The 19,206-nt window shown below is 41.4% G+C and overlaps 2 protein-coding genes across 6 annotated transcripts in view; one reads left to right on the top strand and one right to left on the bottom strand.

Moving 5' to 3' along the window:
- The window catches only part of zgc:66433 (probable serine/threonine-protein kinase kinX), a 42,916-nt gene extending 40,528 nt beyond the window's left edge, over nt 1-2,388 (top strand). For all 5 annotated transcript variants that reach the window (XM_010747441.3, XM_027278965.1, XM_010747443.3 and 2 more), the window contains one exon: nt 625-2,388. In XM_010747441.3, the coding sequence (XP_010745743.3) occupies nt 625-1,103 (479 nt within the window). In that variant the 3' untranslated portion in view covers nt 1,104-2,388. The remainder of the gene's footprint in view (nt 1-624) is intronic.
- A 5,864-nt stretch (nt 2,389-8,252) lies between these two features.
- Nucleotides 8,253-18,958, bottom strand: LOC104932267 (LON peptidase N-terminal domain and RING finger protein 3). Its single transcript, XM_010747444.3, has 12 exons — nt 18,105-18,958; nt 16,125-16,243; nt 15,887-16,009; nt 15,589-15,705; nt 15,280-15,493; nt 15,100-15,187; nt 14,724-14,838; nt 13,998-14,119; nt 13,458-13,616; nt 13,193-13,355; nt 12,953-13,102; nt 8,253-12,721 (listed from the first exon to the last, which is right to left on the bottom strand). The coding sequence occupies exons 1-12, from the start codon at nt 18,787-18,789 to the stop codon at nt 12,563-12,565; spliced, it is 2,214 nt and encodes a 737-aa protein (XP_010745746.2). The 5' UTR covers nt 18,790-18,958; the 3' UTR covers nt 8,253-12,562.
- Between the last annotated feature and the right edge of the window lie 248 nt (nt 18,959-19,206).

The raw sequence follows: 19,206 nt of genomic DNA, 5'->3' as shown, positions 1-19,206 counted from the left end.
GGATATGCACCTCCTGCTGTAGTTTTGGATGAATGAACTGATAACTGTTACACTTTTTGAATTATTAAAGGTCCGGTGTGTAAGACTTGACGGGCTCTATTTACAGAATAATAAACGGAATATAATTTGCATGATGTTTTCATCTGAAAATAAGAATTTGTGTTTTTGTTACTTCATGATGAGCCTTTCACATGCTGGACTCCGGCATGTTTCTACAAATTTTTTATGTATTTCAAAGCGTGGCAGTCAGGAACAACACCGTTGGATGTTATTGAATTCTACACACTGGTCCTTTAAATTGTTGACAGTCGTATTTATAGCTCAGCCGATGTACGTTCATATTTTTAAATGATCATTATTGCACACAGGTCAAGAGTTCACTCATTCTGATGTACAGTTAATTAATTCATTATTTTGAACTATATAATGCTTTAAAGTCTACAGGGATTCATTCAGTCCCATTTTATATACACCCGTGAAGCCTCCATTCAGTTCCATTACGAGGCAGTAAAGTCAGCGTGTTTTCATGACTACCATCACACACAGCAGTCACACACATTCCCATCAGAAAATGCTTCTCTAGTTTTGTTTATCTAACATGTCTTTCTATTTTTGTTCTTCCAGTGAGTCCAGTGGAGATCAGTAAGCCTTCTGTGTCTGTAGAAAAGGAGGCCAGGAGGGCTCTGTCTCCCTCAGCTCCAGTACCATCTCAGCCTCCTAAAACCCAGTCGCTCCCCTGCTCTGTCCTTCCTAAACCCCAGGTTCCCCCTACGTCCGCAAAACCCCAAAGATCCCTGTCGCCACCTACTCCTGTTCCTGTTGCTCAAAAATCTCCCTCTTGCACAAACCCGCCGTCTCTCCCCAAAACTGCAACCTCATCCAAGACTCCACAGGCCCAGAGCACAACAGTTACCTCCCCTCCCTTTTCCTCGAGAACCGCTCCGGAAAAGTCTGCTTCAAGAGCTCCGGGGCTTTCCAGCCAGAACCCGTCCTCCCAGCGAGGCATGCCTCCCCCAGCACTGCCCCAGGACGAGCCGCCCTGGATGGCCTTGGCCAAGAAGAAGGCCAAAGCCTGGAGTGAGATGCCCCAGATTGTCCAGTGACAGGCACAAGTTTCAGTATGGTCTATTACACGAGCCGAGGCTGGCTCAGAAAAAAGATCTGAAAGGGGGTCAAATTGGGTCGAGAGTCTGGATGGGCCAGAATGCATTTGCACACAAAGAGTTGCTGTTTTCTCTGTTGTTTTCTTACTTCCTAGTTTCTAAAGATTGGTACACACCCTCCAATCAGAACTAAAGACAGGCTCAGTATAACCGTACATCCATTTGTTGTACATTCATGTTTTATAAATGACAGGGTAGGACCCCGAGAGTTAACACGTCTTACTTGAAGCGGATCCATATTTTTCCAGCAGTCTTATTAGTTTGTTATACGGTGCCTGGATGAGAGAAAATACCTGCAGTCACACAGCGGAAAATATTCATTTTTATCTAAAGTAACACGGATGAATCCATTTGATATGACTAAACATTTCAGGGAGGCGAAGAAGGAGACATTATTTTATAAAGAGGATACTTTATTCACAGAGAGTTTGTTAAAAGTGACAAAAAGACAAAGTCTTTCTGTCACTGTGTGTGCGTGTGTGTGTGTGTGTGTGTGTGTGTGTGTGTTTATTTTAAGACAGTGGTACATGCTCACATTTTTGAGGAATGTGGAAAATATTGTGATCAGGGTAAAAAAAAAAACGGGATAACATCCAAGTTAAGCTGGAGAAAAATTTGCTGAACGAGCTAGTAGTTTTTGGTCAAATTTGCTGATCCACAGTTCTTCAAGCTGCCATCTGTGTATCAAGTTCTTCAGACAAATATATTTCTTGTAACATAATCCACAGACATCAAGCTAATTACGTTTATTGTGTTAGCAAGTGAGTGCTGAGTGTGTTCGACGTGTTCCAGGTTGTCAATGTAAATTATATTTTTAATTTTCTCTTTTGATATTTTGAATACCGCAGATTATCTGCCCGCATCCTACAGAAATTATCTCCGAAAGAGTGTCCAGGAATCAAGAAAAACTATCATCGTATTGACTTTCAGTGTGCTGAAATACTTTCCAGTGCACTGTTTCGTTGATGCCGTGTCGCGGCTTGTAAATGAAATCAATAAACCGCTAAACGACCACTTGGAGACCGGTTTGCTGCAGGATGCAAAGCATCGCTAAAGGAAAGCAAGTTTCACAGCGGGAAGTTTCCTTTGTATTAATGAAATCTATCTATCTTACAGTAACTATATATGTTTTATGCTTTCTGTTTGATTTTGTAATGCCTTTTGAGATTTTTTTCTTGTACATAAAATGTGCAGTAAAGAACAAATAAAATCAGTTTTTTCTGTGTTTTTCGTGTTATCTGTGTGTGTGTGTGTGTGTGTGTGTGTGTGTGTGTGTGTGCATGCACGGTTTCTGCATCAGAGTCATAAAATACAAACCAGCAACTTCTGTGGCTGTGAAGTGCCAAAAACTGCAGTTCCTCAAACGTCCACTTGAGGCTGGCTCCAGAAGTGAGTCAGTCTCCATAAGTCCCCATGTTCAAATGTCCAACTTCACAGCATGTTTACAGCCTGGTACAAAAAACAGTTTTGGTGTCTGTAGAGGGTGAATTTATATACAACTCACCTGTTCAAATTATATTAAGACTTAAAGTTATGCAGAATTAAGAGCATGGCTGCTTTGATTGACAGGTGGTGCTGTTACAGGTGGCTTGTTTGAGCAACCAGGAGTCACGGATACACCGTCCATTCTTTAAACTTTGGGTTTAAATGTTAAAATGCCTTTAAAGCACCGCAAATCACTGTGTAGAATAAAACATCAGCATGTCTTGTATGTCTCAAACTGAAGCATTTTTAAACACACTTCTTCTATGCTGCAGTGACATATATGAAAGTGATAATATTAGTATTATTTTCCTCCAACAGGGTTGTAGCTACTGTAGGAATGTGGAGGGTTTAGCAACTTCAGTTCAGAGTCCACAATCAAACTGCTGTTTAATATAAATACATTGACTGACTTATTAAAACTGATGATTTACAATACTTTGAATACAGGCAGAGTGTCTTGAACACTCACTGTACAGTCACTGCATGTATACACACACATACACCAGCTGTGTGTGTGTGACTTTCTCCTTGTTTGTGAGCCAAATGTGTGTGTGTGTGTGTGTGTGTGTGTGCGCGTGCTCACGTGCAGCACGAGCCAGTGTTTGCATGTGCGTGATTTCTGTGAGTGTGCGCACGTACAAGAAGCTGTAATCGGTGAGAGGGCTGCTTAAACTCCCCAGATGTCTTTTCTGGGTGAGTTAGGTAACAGCGCTGCTGCCCTACTTCTGCTACATGCATTATCTCTCTCTCTCTCTCTCTCTCTCTCTCTCTCTCACACACACACTCACACACACACACACACACACTTGGACCAGCCAAGATGTACAATGTGTGTGTGTCTGTGCCAAGTATCCATAGCGATGACTGCTGGGTGCTGACCTTCTCATTTACAGGTTATATAACCAACCAACTTGGCAGGAATCAGAAGCGCCGAGGTGAGAAGAGGAGGGGGTATTAATGTCCACTTAGGGCACAGCGATCTCTGAGAAGCATTTGAGGACAGAGTTGCGTAAAGAAAAAAAAAAGCTAATAAAATATCAAGTGATTACAGTCAGTGAAATGCCAAACCACTCCCATGTGTGATGGTATTTGTGTCAGATGTTGTACTGTGTGTGCTCAAGAGGAGTGACATGAGTTAATACCAAGAGGCTTATTACTCCCACACAGTCAAAAGTTTGATGAGTTTCTGTATCATCAGGACAAGTTGCTCAGTTCAACCAAGTAATACATGTTAAAGCAAATAGTTTTTAGATAGATAGATAGATAGATAGATAGATAGATAGATAGATAGATAGATAGATAGATAGATAGATAGATAGATAGATATAGATAGATAGATAGATAGATAGATAGATAGATAGATAGATAGATAGATAGATAGATAGATAGATAGATAGATAGATAGATATACTTTATTTATCCCAAGCTGGGAAATTATAGTGCAGCAGCAGCAGCATTACACAAAGTGACAAGTGACAACATAAGAATAAAAATATACTATAAAGCAAACTATACATAATAAAATATCAAAAAAGCAATAGTAAATACGATAAAATAAATAATTTTCCCCAATTTAGAGTTCAATAACAGCGTTATAAATATGACAGCTGCATGTGTGTATTTGTCATGATTAGGGTTAAGGCTTAGGTTAATTATGATCAAAAATTAGTGAGTCGACAGCCAAACATCACAAGACATAGCAGCCAGCTGATATTACTTACTCGTCCAACAGCAAGAAGACAAGCTCAGTCTGTCTTTTAGCTTTGTAGCGCTCACCAACGACTAAAAGTCAGCCCCAGATTCGTCCGGTGGCTCTTTGCTCGCTCACTCTTTTTTTCTTCTTTGGCGTCCTGCGTCAACGTCCTCTTCAGTCTCTTCACCTCTATGAAGTGATGTCCATAGAGGCTGCTGAGCCTCTATGGACATCCTGAAATGACACCATCTCCACTCCCGCCTCTTCCTGGTGGTCCACTAAACACTCTGTTGTTGTTTTGAGCTCCAAGTTCGTGCAGCCTGGCTAACAAACAGAGCCAACATAAGCTAACAGCAGCTACAGCTGGCAGCAGTTTACTTTACTGTAAGGAAAAGTCAGCCGGAGGACATTAGAGACGAAACAGTGGGAATACCGTATAGTGTAAAAAAAGTTAAACAATGTTGCTTTAACGTACATCTGTTTCTTCCTGCTCTGTTTTGGTCTCCACCAACTGCTTTGGGAATATTTTGGATGTTTATTTTAATGTATTGCTTTATTTATTAATAACATTAAGAACATTGGAAATATGCCTCTGTAGACTGCGGGCAGGCAATAGCTTTAGCCGCCAAATGCTCAGCTGCAACCAGCATCTAAAGTTAAGTCGATGTAAGGTATTCTTGCAGTTGCAAATTTTCTGTCAGATAAACCGAAGCTAAAGCTTTAAACTGAAGCTTCACTGTGTTGTTATTTTTGGGACATGAGACGACATCTCTCTGGCAGCAGAGGATGAGCTGGACTTCCAGAGGAAACACACTCAGCGTGCTTTGTGGTTTGGTGAGACCAGTTCGACCTCGCTGACCTCTGAGTACGAGCTGAACTAGCGTGGGTGAGGTCGGATTCTCAAACTGTCAGTGTTTCCAGTGACCACTGCTGTGACAGTGAAGTTCAATTAACACGAGGACGAGGTTTACAGGAAAAACTAACACGGCCTGTGCGGTCAATGAAGACGTTACTATTTTTACAGATAAACACAGATTCCAGGTCAGTTACACTTTCCCTATCACATACAGATTGATATTTGTAGAAACTGCTTTAGTGAATATATCAATGTATTCATCTGTGAGAAGGTCCAGAAGTTCAGGGACAGAAGTTTGTTTTTAACATGCTCACAAAGACAGTGTTAACTCTTTGAGGGACGACAGTAACTCAGTCTGTAGGGACTTGGCTTGGGACTGGAGGGACCATGGACCCATGGAAGTATGGAGGGTGGACTGGTAGCTGGAGAGATGCTAGTTCACCTCCTGGGCACTGCCCAGGTATACGCTTGAGCAAGGTACCGAACCCCAAACTTCTCCCAGGGTGGCGCTCTGTGTGGCTGCCCATCATCACTCCACCATCTCTTCACATTTGCATGTCTATGAGCCCTTTGTGTGTGTGTATATATGTATGTGTCAATTAAATATCTAATCTATTCTTCTAATAGTATTTACAGAAACAATCTCACCATGTGCATGCTCTTGACTATTAACACTAAACATGAAGTACATTCTTTCGGAGCTAAATATTGGACACATTTTTAAAATTGACCCGATGTTGGTGCTAAAAATTAGACTATGAGGCAAACACAAAGCTCCTCCAGCTGGTGTGCTGCACAAAAAGTAAAGGGATCACAGTCAAGTCACCAGGATTCATCCTCTGGGCACCATGAATGGTTGAATCAAATTTCATATTAGTTAAAATATTTCAGTCTCGACCAGTGACCGGCATCACTTGAGCCCTGTGGCTGATATGAATACGACGTGTTATTGTGTTGTGGAGGGATGACTTGTCGCTGTTCTTCGCTGTGATGCTTAACACATTTGGTTTGTGGTTGAGCGATTACTCAGTAATGTGTCAATCCATCGAGACAGCCCAGTGCACACTTGAATGTCTCAAATCTTTGGTGAGTGCTGATTTGCATAAACAGGATAGATCCTAGACCAAATCGAAGGTTTTCATGATGTATCTACAGTCTGCAACGTGCTGGTCTCATTAAACCTTCTATACATCTATATTCAGAGGCACTGGAACCGGTTTAAGTAGGCCTTTAAACCTCTAAGAGTCCTTAAACAAGTGCAGCGAGCTAGACATGCTAATCTTGCAGCGTAATTATACCGAAGAGGAACAAATAAAAAGTGAGCCAGGAAGGGAAAGGAGACACTTCTCTCTTCTATACGTATCATTACATCTGCCCTCCATCTCTCCTCTTGATACATGTTGTCTCGTTTTCTGTCTGCGTGACCTACATTTGCATTGCTTGCATAAACTGTCTTCCCGTCCGTCCAGCCTCCCCCTCGGTCTCGGTGTATTTCTGTCATTTGGCCGCACATTTGTGTGTATTGTTCCAGTGACTGTGCGTATTAGAGGCCGTACAGTGAGTAACTGTGAAAACAAGCTGTCACTCGTCACCTTTTTTGGTCACCAAATCTAAAAGCCTGACCACCACGCCCTCCCTCCTTCTCTCTCTCTCTCTCTCTTCACATCCACATGTAAGATATCTTTCACATATTCTCTCAGTGTCAGTTTTGTTCTCTTCAGCAGTCTTTTCTTGGCTTCTCACACTTGTTTATTCTGCCTTGTTTATCCCAGCCGCCACCACCACCACCCTCTTCTTTCTCTAAACTACCCTGCCTGAATCAGTGTCCATCAGCGATTTGCACACTTTTCTCCAGGGACCCTCGACTTCAGAGGAATGTTTTCCCGATCCAAATGTTGTTCAAGAGTACCTCCTTTCAGTGCGAGTCTTTAGCTAACTGGTATATAACAGGACTGACTTACGAAACACAAAAACCCGGGTCACGTTGCCAACATGTGAACATATGAGCCAGTGTTGCATTTACCTAACTTAACCTCGCTCGGTTTGAAATGTTACCCGGCTTCATTCCTCTTATTCGCCACTCCGGAACTACATTTTTTAACCTCTTCAAGCCCACTATCCACCGGCAAGTGGAAGCACACGCCGGGCAGCTGAACCCAGATGAACTTTAAATTATAGCCTGTATGTCAGGCAGAAAAAAGACATCTCATGTCTTGTGTTTCAATATTTCACTCAGTGTAAACATCATATAACTTTAGGAAAGAGCCAGACAAAACACAATGAAGTTAGTCCTTCAACCTTAAATCTTCTCAATAGGAATTATGAAGAATATTGGCTGTTCGGGGTTTAACATCACACTGTTGGTCACATAAGTTTCAGGTCATTCTTGAGGAGAACTCCTCACTAAAACTCACTTTTAAAGTTAACCATGAGTAGCAAATTAAATATTAAATGATCAGTCTAATCGAGCAGCTGTGAGCTAGAAAAACTTGGAAATACTCCTCTCTGGTTATTTATATTTCTGCTTTCTTTCCAAGAGTTAGTTGAGAAGATTGACACCACTCTAATGTTTGCACATTAAATATGAAAGTTTGAATGGTTAGTTTGATTTAGCTTAGCATAAGGACCGTTTTTTGTACAGATTAAACAAACGACATAATATGTTAATTAGGTTTCGAGGAGGTTATAGGTGAGTTTTTACCTGTGGACATTTTCCAGGCTTTATGCTAAGATAGGCTTACTCTCTGTTGGCTATGGCTTCTTATTTATCATACACACACATGGAAGCACTCCTTTATGTTCTTGTCTTTGTTATTGCTTGAAAATCTCCAACTGGAGTCAACAAAATGTTGCTGTAAAGGCTGACTACCTCCCTTCGTCACTCACTTACCACAGACTATTGTGCTTTGAAAAAAAAAATCAGATTACAGGTTTTATTCATCCCATGAATTATTGAACACAAACTCAGTGATGTAACCGGCAATCTGAGCCTTTACTTTCTAACAAACGCAGCCAGCTCTGAAGAACACAAACAAAAGAGGCTGTCAGACTCTCGTCCAGTCCGGCGTGTTCGGGATCCCGTTCAGGATCCGAGAACACAAACCTTTTGGTTTATTAACAAGCTGCAATTTCAGACTGTACTTTTACAAATGTAATGCATACTAAAGTTTTACTATCAAAAACAGACAGAAAGTATCAGAGAGATGTCGAGACATACATACATTCATTTTGTGCCAGTTCACCTGGACACATTTAGAGGCCATGGAGTTCTACACGAGGGTGACGACCTTTGTAAGAAGGAGGCATTGTAGTCACTAAAGTCAGCACAAATATTTGAAAATATGAGGAGCGCTTGGCAAAGTAAAGTATGCAAGTAAATGTTAGCAAAGCAAGAATGTGATATATTGTCAGTTGCAGTCATTCCTCCAGATCCATATTGGATGTATTTTTCAGGACGCACAAGAGGTCAAACACTTTGTTTCCAAGAAGCTTTTCAATTTTCCAGGTAAGATAAAAACAAGTGCTCCTTCAAATAGTTCAAATATTTGGGATCAGTATCAAGTACACTACACAACCAACAACCTTTGAATTGACAGCTTTGCAAGGACATTTTTTTTTAGACCACAGATGATATACATTAAATTTAGACACTTAAAATTACACTTCCAACACGAATTTAACAACAATGACAGGAAAACGATTAGGAAGCATATAATTTCCCTCTTCCTTTGTGGAAGTGCTCTGTGAGGATGCCAGAGGTAGTTACACTTCTTCAAAAGGTCAGTGATTGAATTCTGAAAGGTCAAGATACCAACAGGCAATAATCCACCGTCCTACTGTTTTTGCATAGCTTGATAACAAAAAAAAACAAAACAAAAAAAATCAACTTCTACATCTGCATTGTTGTTATTATTTTGCCGTAGTCACTGAACAAACCAGAAGCGTTGGTGTTTGTGGACGACTTTGGGATGCTCTGTTAACTCGGCACTAAAGCACAGAGGTTGGCGTCAGTGCCGGTTTGTCGGCACGTTTAGAGTTATCAGAGTTTGGAGTGCTACAAAATGTCGAAAATGATACCACTAAGCTGCAACGGCAGCCTTAAACCTGAACCATCCTGAACTTTAAGAATTCAGCACTAGACAAATGTCACTGTGTTCATGTCCCAACTGGCTCATAGCTTATAACCTGTGCTGTTTCTTAATGAAAAGTCCAGACATATGGACTCTCATCACATATTCTTCCATTTCCATAGATTTAAAAAGCACAAAAAAAAATAGTTGCCATTGGAGTTGCTGTAATAATTTAAGTCATTGCAGGGGATAAGGCTGAGTGTGGGTAGAAGTCTTTAAGAACCCGGACCGACGGTTGATGTGTTGGTGCTGAGATAAAAGATTAGCAAATGAATTTTAACCATCTGTTATGTTATCTGGTTACCAAGAAATACCATCCAGTCAGTCTAATTAAAGCACAGTTTGACATTTTGGACATGATAGTGGTCGTGTCATTGAACAAAGCTCGAACTCTATCCTTTTTAAAAGGTCCAGTGTGTAGGATTTAGTGGCACCTAGCGGTAAAGTTGCAGATCGCAACCAAATGAATACTCCCCCCATGCCTCACCATCTCCTTCAAAACATGTAATAAGAACTCTGACTGGAAAGCAAAAGGACAAAAACATAGCAGTTCTTATTTTCAGGTGGTTATACACTAATAAAAACATACAAATTAATACTGTATTTCTGCCAATACTCCTAAATCTTACACACAGGACCTTTAAGTGGAATAGTCCTTAGGTGATAAGCAGGAGGAGTTTAACTCCTCATAGCTTAAAGAGATAATGAGTATCTATTGAATGATAATACTTCAGCGGTCAGGGTGGGATTCGTTTTTTTATGTTAAACATTACCATTACAAGTTTTATACATCAAAGTGAGAATGGAAGAAGTCCAACTTAAGGCACTAGAACTGCTGTCACACAAACACACAAGAATTCACAGATACCAGTTTTAAGACAAAATCCATTTCGCCGTCATGCTTCAACTTTTTTCTGATGGGAACGTTCGGCACAAACCGTACAGACAAAACATCTTCACTGCCAGTGACGAACTCATTTATCGAGGGAGTTTTCACTGTTTTGTTTGGGACAAATTGTGAAAATAGTTGGATAGGATTTGTGGATTTTCCCTTTTATAATTTAATATTTATTTATGTGATATGATTTAAAAACTGAAGGTGTGATTAAATTTTTTTTACAAATGTTCGGTTCCCTTTCCTGCCAAGTTTGAGCTTCTGAGTGGTTATTAATTATGATATTAGCAAACATTACTGGGGCAATTATTTTACCCATGGTGGAGATGGTTGTGTTTGTTTGTCAGTACTTGTTCATCACTACAAACATCTTATCATCAATATATTATTATTACAGGGAAAATATTAACAGATATTACACTATTACATCTTTTTTTTTTCAGCATTACATGGCTTTGGCCCTTTCAATACAAAATAACAAACGTGGACAATCTGACACTCCCTGTACTATTACACATGAAATAAGGAAAGACAAACACACAGTAAGTGAAGAAAATTATAAAATACAAAGAATCTGATCGACATAAAAACATGTAAAATCAAACACATGTATATAAAATAAAAGATTTTTGAAGGCAAAGCTCAACAATCTCTTGTATTTTTCAGAGATTTTAGGGTTCAGACAACAGCAAGGCCTCTGGATTTTTCACAGAAATATGTTTTATGTGTTTTATTCCTGATTTTCTTTTCTGTGAAAATTGTGTTTCAAGAACGGATGGATGGATTTACCATGTTATTCTGTGGATAGAAGGCACTGGCCTTTACTCATAGCATCTTTTGCAGTAGTGTTGGCCTGCTGGAAGACTAATTTAACCAGCAGAAGATTTAAGTTTATTCTGTGGTAATCCAATCTGGGCATACATATCCTGAGGCCTGTTTCTTTTCCCTTACTTAAAGTGGAAGTGCAAAATAAATCAGAATAAATACTGAATAAATACACTAATGGTATAAGAAAACCAGATGTTGCTTTCTGTAACACTGACAGGCTTTCTTTATGACTGCAAGCGTCACAATAATCTCAGCTATAGAGAGGCTGCAGACAGCAAGAGCATCCAAATAATAGCTCATCATAGCTCAGATTGGCAGAACAATAAAAACACACAAAAAAGGTGGTCTGGGAGAGAATCTGCCCTCAACTCCAGCTTCAATATCAGCCTGTGTAAATGGTGTTTCATATTTTTTTTTGTCTGTGGACTTTTCTCCAAGATATAATTACTGATGTTTGGGGGCAAATGTTAAATAACAGCCTTTGGAAAAAAAAACGAGCAGCTCAGCGTCTCTTTCCGTGAAATGTAAACAATGTCACTGCATGCATAAATAATGACAAAATAAATAATGGAAAAACAAAATCCAACAAACAAAAAAAATGGAAAAAAATGAATGAATGAATAAAACACAAGAGCCTTAAAGCACGCCAATGTAAAGGTTCAGTCCATAGTTATTCAGCTCTAGGAAAGGAAAAGGGAGCAAGGAAGGAAAGAAGGAAGACAGAATATCTCTCAAAGATGATGTAGGTGGCCAACTAGTAAACACATACGTTTATCTGTAAATTGTCATGGCATTTACAGAAGATTCATTGGAAGAAAACATTTGGAGGATGAAAGTTTTGGTCGTCATATCATTGAGTCTAAACGGTATTATTATAATTATTCACTCATTGCCAATTATATGGTCTGTTGCAGAATTTGCAGAGTGCATTTTAATTTTTAAAATGAACCATTTTGGTTAATTCGAAAGTGGGAAATCACCTTTTGTCTATGCTTTAAAGCTATGTTAAGACTTGTATGCAAGGAAGGACATAAAAAAAAAAAACTACAAAAACTGGATGAAGACATATCACCACAGGTGAACTGACTGGTAGGCAAAGACACACTGTTAAAGGGAAGGAAATGATTCTGTTTGAACCCAAATCACATGGAAATTATAATGTCAGTCATTTTAAGGAATCCCCTGTCTGAACACAGCTCTGTATGTTTGTTTTCTTCTATGGTGTAATGAGAATATTATCCATGGATGACATCTATTTACTCAGACCTAGATTATGCTTGTTGCTGCCTTTTTTTTTCTTTTCTTTTTTTTGTTTGCCGTCGATGTGTAAATGGAGTCCAGCGTTGCTTTCTGAATAGTTACGGTGCTACAACAGGGAAAGCGCGTCAGCATCGACATCAGTTCTTTGTGCATTTAAAAAGGAAGAACAGCAGGTCAACTGCTGCTTTTGGACGCGGGGTGTGTGCAGGGGGGTGTGATGGTGGTTTACTGCATTCTTCCACAGAGAGCTTGTCACCGGTGCTTGCTGTGGGCCATGAAGAGCAGCACCTTGCGGATGCCACTGAGACGATCTTTCAGGGAGGTGAGGGCCAGGAACGGCAGCTGGGCTCGACCTTCTAACGGAAGAACGGCTAGTAACCACCAACACCACGAGGGACCGTTAGGACTGGTCTGAATGTAAGAGAAGAAAAGGGGTTTTAAATACAAAATAAAGTAGAAATAACTTTCTGCCTTTGACGTGTTTGCAGTCTCTTATGGATGGCCTCAACTTCAGTCTAAGCAACAGCTAACTAAACTCATCATAATGATGTTATTTATGATTTTTTTATGTCAAAAACATGTTTTCAGAGGATGCTGCTTCACATATATCGAACTAATATCAATGTTTTTCTGTGTGTGTACCTGAAGTACAGAGTCTTTCCCAGGCATGGGTCCAAAGTGTCCTTCAATGCGTTCCTTCTGTTCAGTCTTCAGGGAGTTCAACCACACCAAGGCCTGATCGTAAACCGTGTCATGCAGAGACTGCAGCTCACGCTGTGCCACGCCCTCCACCTGCACACACACCAATACACACACATTAGAGCTATAACATACATCTTTTAATCCTCCTTTCATAACCTTACAGCTTCCACTCCGTCATACCTTAACATCCTCAAGGTATTCTATATCGGCTGTGTTGTATCCATCCCTCTCTCTGTGCTGAATGACTTTAAACCTCCGTCTGCCGATGGTGTCCACAACTGAACGGCCATCGGAGAAGAACTTCACATCTCGGATCTCCAACAGGCACCCGTATTCTGCGAACCTACAGACAGGCAGAGGAAGCGGGTGCAATGTTACACTTTTGGATACACACTCACGTATCACATACTCTTAACAAACACACAGGTACTATCCTAGCACTGACCCTTTGAGGTTGTCCGTCAGACACATGCCGAAGCAGTTGGTTCCCGTCTCCATGCATCGGCGAATCATCAGCCTGTAGCAGGGCTCGAAGATATGGAGAGGACACGGCACAGTGGGGAAGGCCATGGTGCACACGAATATAGGCACATTCTTGTTAAGACTGAGGAGAGACGAGAATAGAGTGGTGTGAGTTTAATGTGGTGAACAGTAAAATTCAAGCCGACATTCAGGGCAAAGGCCCAAAAAAAAATCTGGCTGCTGTGTTAAAGAGGTTATTTATTGGTGACACAAGTTTGTTGCAGGGTCCAGGAAGTGATACTTGATGCTTGAAGTGTTGTATACTAAGAGGTCAGTGTGTCAGACTATCTGCGTAATCTACAGTAGGCCAGTAGGTCAAACGACAGAGGGGGTTATTCCCGAAGAGGCCGTTATGTCAGCAACACATACTCAAACACGACCTTTAACCTTTGACGAGAGAAAAGAAAAGAAAGAAATAAAAAAAAGAGACAGTGGAGGAGAGCAGAGGAGGATGCATGCTTACTTGGAGAACTCAGCCATCTCTTCCTGGTGGATTTTCTGCCTTTCTATGAGCTCAGAGGGAAGATACTTGGATATCAGGTTCTCCATTAATACCGTCTTACAATATTGCCTCTGGACCAGGTACTGGAGAGAGATACAAGACACTATATTAATAACATGTTTAGAGCTGCAGAAACATAGCGATTGATTTTGTTTTCAACAACATCCATGTATAGCCTGCTCTATATTTGTCATCATATATCATTTTGCTCACTCAAGGGATGCACTGATCCGGATCCCTATTGGTCTATTGAGTCTCGGGTATCTGCCGTGACGCTACTGATCCAATTTAAACTCAGTTTCTGAGTGAACGACGATTTAAAATTCTACTAAAATTCAACTATCAATTACGTTTATTTACGGTCATGGCAGGTCACCAGCCCTGTTTTTAGTTCAACAGCCTCATCCCTGGCATCATGTTACCTTACATGGCTTCTCCTATCACTGCTATGCAGATGACACTCTGCTCTATCTGTAATTTCCTCCTGACAACCCCTCAGCTTCTGCACAGGTATCTGATTGCCTCTCAGATGAAACTGAACCACTGGTCTTCCCAGCTAGATGACTAAATGTAAATATATATAAAGATGATCCCAGTGCATTCCACAGTGAGGTAAACAGATCACACTCAGTGGTGCTTTATGGGCCGTTGTACGTCAGAACACTATGGGTGTTTTATACCACATACCTCAGACAGCTCCTCTTTACAGAGAGGACACTTTGGGTTGTGGTCCAGACATCTCTCCAGACACTGAAGACAGAAAGTGTGACCGCATGGCGTCGTCACAGGCTCGTAGAAAAGTCTGGACGGGAAACAAGATTTTTAAAGTTTAAAGATATTTGTGCAATGTGACAAAGAAAAGCAGCAGAAGATTTGGTTTCACTATTATTAGGCTGTATTTCTCTGTATTGATGTCCTTAAAGCTACTGTATCATTTTATTGCAGGCTACATAACTGTCAGCAGCAATTTAGCACACATTACACAACGGCTCATGGATTTACTGCACGGCGTATCGCTGCTATAAAAAGTTTTAGCTTAATCAAGCTGTAAAGCTAATCTTACCTCATACAAAGAGAACACTCCAGATCTGTCGGGTCCAAGATGTCACCAACCCCCGCACAGTTTAAAGAATCTGTCACCTCGGCTGGCTCTGAATGGAGAGATGATCAAATACAAAATAAGACGTGTGCATTTGTTATTCAGCTTCATGAACGTTTGTGCACAAACTCCAAAAAAGCTCACCAGACTTGGATCTCTTGCGATCATCGCTCTTCTCCTGTCCTCCATCCTCCACCTCCTCTGTGCTCCTTCGTTTCCGTTTGAGGATGAAACGGTGGTCCATCCTGCTCACTTCAAGCTTTCCCTGACCTTTGATGTCACACCCCTCCAATTTGTCAGGCGCAGGAAGAGTGAAGGCAAGGCTGAACTCGGACGACAACATGCTGGGACTAAAGGTCTGAGAGAGGAAGAAGATGATGAAACTCCATGTCCCCTCAATGTCATGCTTTTTATTTTTAAACTGCTGACTAACTGAGATGGCGCAGCTCTTACCTGGGAGGGAGTGTTAATGCTGTTTTTGATGTGTGCTCTGAAAGATGATATACTGGAGTAGTCTGAGATGTGTTCAGGGACCTGATCTGTAACTGGAGCCAGGAGATCACTGAGGAGCTGAGAGGAGACAACAGACAACGATGTGATTATTCTGTACTCTGCATGCATTCATTCCAATGCAGTGTGTGGTCTTTACTTTAAATAAACACAACTGGACCAAACAAAGAAATGACAAATTGCTTAATCCTGTAGTAGCACTTAATCTGTCCATCCACAATAATACCAATGTTGGATTTACCTTGTGAGCCTCAGTCTTGGCTAGTCTGCAGTCAGGCTCTATGGAAAGAGAGACCAGGTACTCTCTCAGAGCTTCCTCCGTCCTGCCAAGGGACACCAGAGCCTGGGCCTTACGGACATGACCCTGCACGCAGGGAGGACGATAACATATGAGCTTTTTACATTTGACAAACATAAACAGATCATCATAAACATTTTTATATTACGCCGCTGAAATATGCCACAGTTGTCCACCATACCTTGGACCAATGAGGCATGAGTCTGCAGGCCATCTCAGCATCTCTCAGAGCCTTTTCATAGTGTTTGAGACTGGAGTGGATCTGGGAGCGATTACTGAACAGTATGTGGTCCAAGGGTGCTGAGGAGAAGAGTTAGATAGTTGTTACCAACATATTTATTTTGCTAGTGTTGCTTCAGAATAAGGTAATTTCAATCATTTGTCAAGCAAAAATGTCAAATAAACTCAAATATAAGGTCATTTTCTCAGTTTTGTATCTCTGTGAAGTGAATATATATCTTTTTTGATTAGTCATTAATGTTTAAAATATCAGAAAAGGGTAAAATATATTAATTCCTCCTTGTTTTGTCCATCTAACGGTCTAAAAACTGAAGATATTACAGTTACAATGACATGAAACGGAGATAAACAGCAGCTGGAACCAGCAAACTTTCAGCATATTTGCTTAACAATTAATCTATTATCAAAACAGTTACTAATACGCAACCCAAACATGACTAATATTAATTATTGACTGGTTTCAGTCACCTTTTCTTTCAGCTTAAGAGCTTTACATCATCAGTAAGATCCGTGACCTCTATACTGAGACAAATATTTAAAGGCCACAAAAAATTGAAGGCCACTACTTGTTTATTTTGTCTTAGAAAGCTAAATTCACTAGTGAAAAATGCTGCCGTACAAAAAAGCATGCAGTGCTATCGAGGTCACCAACATTCCAGATTTTATAACTACAAAAAAGTATACAAATGTCACAGCCGGTCCTCTGGGAATCAGGGGTTGAAAAAGAAAATCACTGCATTTTGTAGAGAGACAGGTCATAAATCAATAAGTCCATAAAAACAACGCCCAGAAAGAAAAGCACTATTTTTTGCACAGCACAGTATTTATTTCCATACCTTGTTACACACACACACACACACACACACACAGATCTGAGCTAATTATAACTCAAAGGACACTGTACCGACTTGCATTAATTCCCCGGAGGTTTACTCTTAGCTTAAGCGTGACTGCTGCATGCCTAAACACAAGCCTTATCCTAATCTTAACCTTGATTCAACTCTAAAATTAACCCTAACCCTATAATAAGAGGTTAACCCAGTGAGGACCAGATGTTTGTCACCAGTGCCACACACACACAGTCTAGTACAAACACTTTGTAGGTCTTGCTTTTGAGTGATGGATGATAATAGTATAATTTAGCAGGCTCCACCTCCACCTGGATCAAAGATCAACGCCCGTTACAGGCCAGTTCACTGCGGTTTAAAGCTCATCCGTCCAAAAATAAGACAGGTTGTAGATCATTACTTATCCAACCGTGCAGAATCGCTTTAAATAACATCACTGTAGCCTTCAAGCAGCCCCGGGAAAATCCCATCCGAGCTCAAACAACAGCCAATTGTTGGTTGGTGTTATTGATGCAGCTTGCACTGCAGCAGCTGGCACAGATAAGCATGCTACTGGTGGGGTACCAGTATACAGAGATAGGAAGATGCAACTGTGGTATACTATATAACATTTTAAACTGTAAAGTCAGCTGCTGCTGCACAACACAAAAGGAGTGTTATAATTAATAATAGTTATATTTCACTACAGATCAGGTCACAGGTTCACCTTGCTCCATCAGCCTATATTAAAACAATCTCTGGCACTGCTGCTATGAGCATTAGTGTCCCCAGTGGTGACCTGCAATAATACCCTTGACCCACATTTGCCTGAATCATTCTTTGACGTTACACAATGAAGGGAGCTGTGGGAGGCGGTTTTACGTGCTTACGCAATGTTTGGTCCAGTAGCCCAGCCTACATAACGCTGTTATCCAACACATGGTGAAGTGACTCTCAGATGCCACCAGAGGCAGAGACGCACAGTGAGCTGAACTACTGTAACTTATGATTTGTTATGTTATTTATGCATGTTGCAGAAACGACCATAAACATGAGGTTTAAGTTATTAAATATTAAAAATAAATATATATTACCTATCAGTATGGCTTGGTTGTATTTCTCCAGCGCTGCTTCCATCTTCCTCTCCGCGTACAGCCCGTTGCCCTCCCGCCTCAGCTGGCCAGCCTGGTGCGGTATCGGGAACCACTTGGCCAGCAGGTTGCTGAGCACCACGTTGACTCTGTAACTCTGCACGTCGGCCACCCTGGAGCTGTCCCTGCACTCCTTACACATTACCGGCCGCTCCTTCTCCTTCACCTCCCTCTCCAGACACTTCTTGCAGAAGCAGTGTCCGCACGGCAGGGTCACGGGCTCGAACAGAAAGCTCAGGCATATCCGGCAGGAGAAGCCTTCGTACCCGCAACCTGTTGTGGCACAGGACGCGGGGACGCATCCAGCTGCCACGGCCTCCCGTGACTCCGCTCCTCTCCTCTCCCCGTCCTGCCTGCTGATACTGTCCGACAGGTACTCTACGAGGTTGATCAGATGACCTGGTCTCAGTCTTCCGATCTCAGAGGCTTGTCGGTACACATCGAAAGCTTCGGTGAATTTACCCCCGAAGGCGAGCGCGTCTGCCCGCTTCACCATCAGCTCCTGCCGGCTCCCTGGATCTCCGAGTCCCGCTAGCTGGCACTCGTAGATATCCGCTGCCAGGTCGAAGTTTTTAGACTGAAACGCCTCCACTGCAAGCTGCAACATACTCTCACTCTCTGTGGCCATAGCCCCACAGGTTGAATGAAGTCTATGCCCTCACCTATGTGGTGCATATGCGGTCACTGCCATTCCTGCATGCGCGCACTGCTGGGAAGCTCTGACTACACTGCATGTCCATCCTCCAGTCCAGGAAGTACCTATAATATTCTCAATGGAGCAGTGGAGGGGAGAGAGAGAGGAAAAAAAAAAAAACGGTTATATAAAAGTTGTGTCATGTGATGCCAGCCAGCTGTTCTCATTGGACGAGTAGAAAAACTGTTACAAAACAATCTGCCATGTAACAGTTTCAGTGTCGGGGGCCATGGAGGCAGGAGGGTGTTTGACCTGCCTCCAGGATCCTAGTAAACAGTGGTGGGTCAGTGTGTGTGTGTGTGTGTGGAGGCATTTCCCCCACAAGATCATAGATTTTTTTTTTAATTGCTG

Source organism: Larimichthys crocea, chromosome I (genome assembly GCF_000972845.2).
Source record: "Larimichthys crocea isolate SSNF chromosome I, L_crocea_2.0, whole genome shotgun sequence".
NCBI lineage: Eukaryota > Metazoa > Chordata > Actinopteri > Sciaenidae > Larimichthys > Larimichthys crocea.
Note: the sequence above shows the minus strand (reverse complement) of the source record. Positions and strands in the feature narration are given on the sequence as shown.

Coding starts and splice junctions, on each gene's coding strand:
- LOC104932267 (XM_010747444.3), bottom strand. CDS start 18,789: ATGGCCACAGAGAGTGAGAGTATGTTGCAGCTTGCAGTGGAGGCGTTT. Junction 14,120..14,723: donor GTAAAGAGGAGCTGTCTGAG/GTATGTGGTATA, acceptor ATCTCTCTCCAG/TACCTGGTCCAGAGGCAATA. Junction 13,356..13,457: donor CTGACGGACAACCTCAAAGG/GTCAGTGCTAGG, acceptor GCCTGTCTGTAG/GTTCGCAGAATACGGGTGCC.